Source organism: Galeopterus variegatus, unplaced genomic scaffold, assembly GCF_000696425.1.
Source record: "Galeopterus variegatus unplaced genomic scaffold, G_variegatus-3.0.2 Scaffold1454, whole genome shotgun sequence".
In the NCBI taxonomy this organism is placed as follows: Eukaryota; Metazoa; Chordata; class Mammalia; order Dermoptera; family Cynocephalidae; genus Galeopterus; species Galeopterus variegatus.
In genome coordinates, this window is record NW_007727565.1 from 211,989 (window position 1) to 212,632 (window position 644).

General features: G+C 49.4%; 1 protein-coding gene across 1 annotated transcript in view; it reads left to right on the forward strand.

Annotated features, from left to right (window-relative positions):
- Positions 1 to 644, forward strand: part of CD276 (CD276 molecule) — a 17,472-nt gene that overhangs the window by 3,304 nt on the left and 13,524 nt on the right. Inside the window, exon 2 of the mRNA XM_008577138.1 lies at positions 501 to 642. Coding sequence (XP_008575360.1) covers positions 501 to 642 — 142 coding nt within the window. The remainder of the gene's footprint in view (positions 1 to 500; positions 643 to 644) is intronic.

The following is a 644-nucleotide window of genomic DNA, read 5'->3' on the forward strand; positions in this document are numbered from 1 at the left end:
AAAAAAGAAAAAGCACGTGTGATCCCCTGTCATCCAGAGAGAATCTCTATTAACATTCTGGGCATATACTTTTTAAGACTTGCCTTCCCAATTATAAAAATAATATGTGCTTATGGGAAAATGCAAATAGAACAGACAGGTGTAAAGCTGCCACCTTACTTTCTAATCCGTTGGTTTGTTTTCCTCTTTCATATCCTAATCACTAAGGAGAATTTGTGTGCTGGTTTGTTCCTCTGTCATTAAAATGTAACCTCTTTAAAGGTGTGACCTTGGTCTTGTTCTCTGTTGCATTCCTAACTCTTATGCTTGGCACGTAGTAGGTGTTTATTATATTCTCCTGGACTGAAGGAGGACCAAAGGCAATAAACTTACTTTGGGTCTCAGCCCTAAAAGGAGGGCTGGACAGGGCCTGAGGTTAGCTGGGGAGGAAAGGGGGACCAGGGAGGCCTGGAGAGACCCCCGCCCCTCTTCACAACCCGCTTCGCCTACCCCGACCCCAGGAGCCCTGGAAGTCCAGGTCCCAGAAGACCCGGTGGTGGCCCTGGTGGGCACCAACGCCACCCTATGCTGCTCCTTCTCGCCCGAGCCCGGCTTCAGCCTGGCGCAGCTCAACCTCATCTGGCAGCTGACAGACACCAAACAGC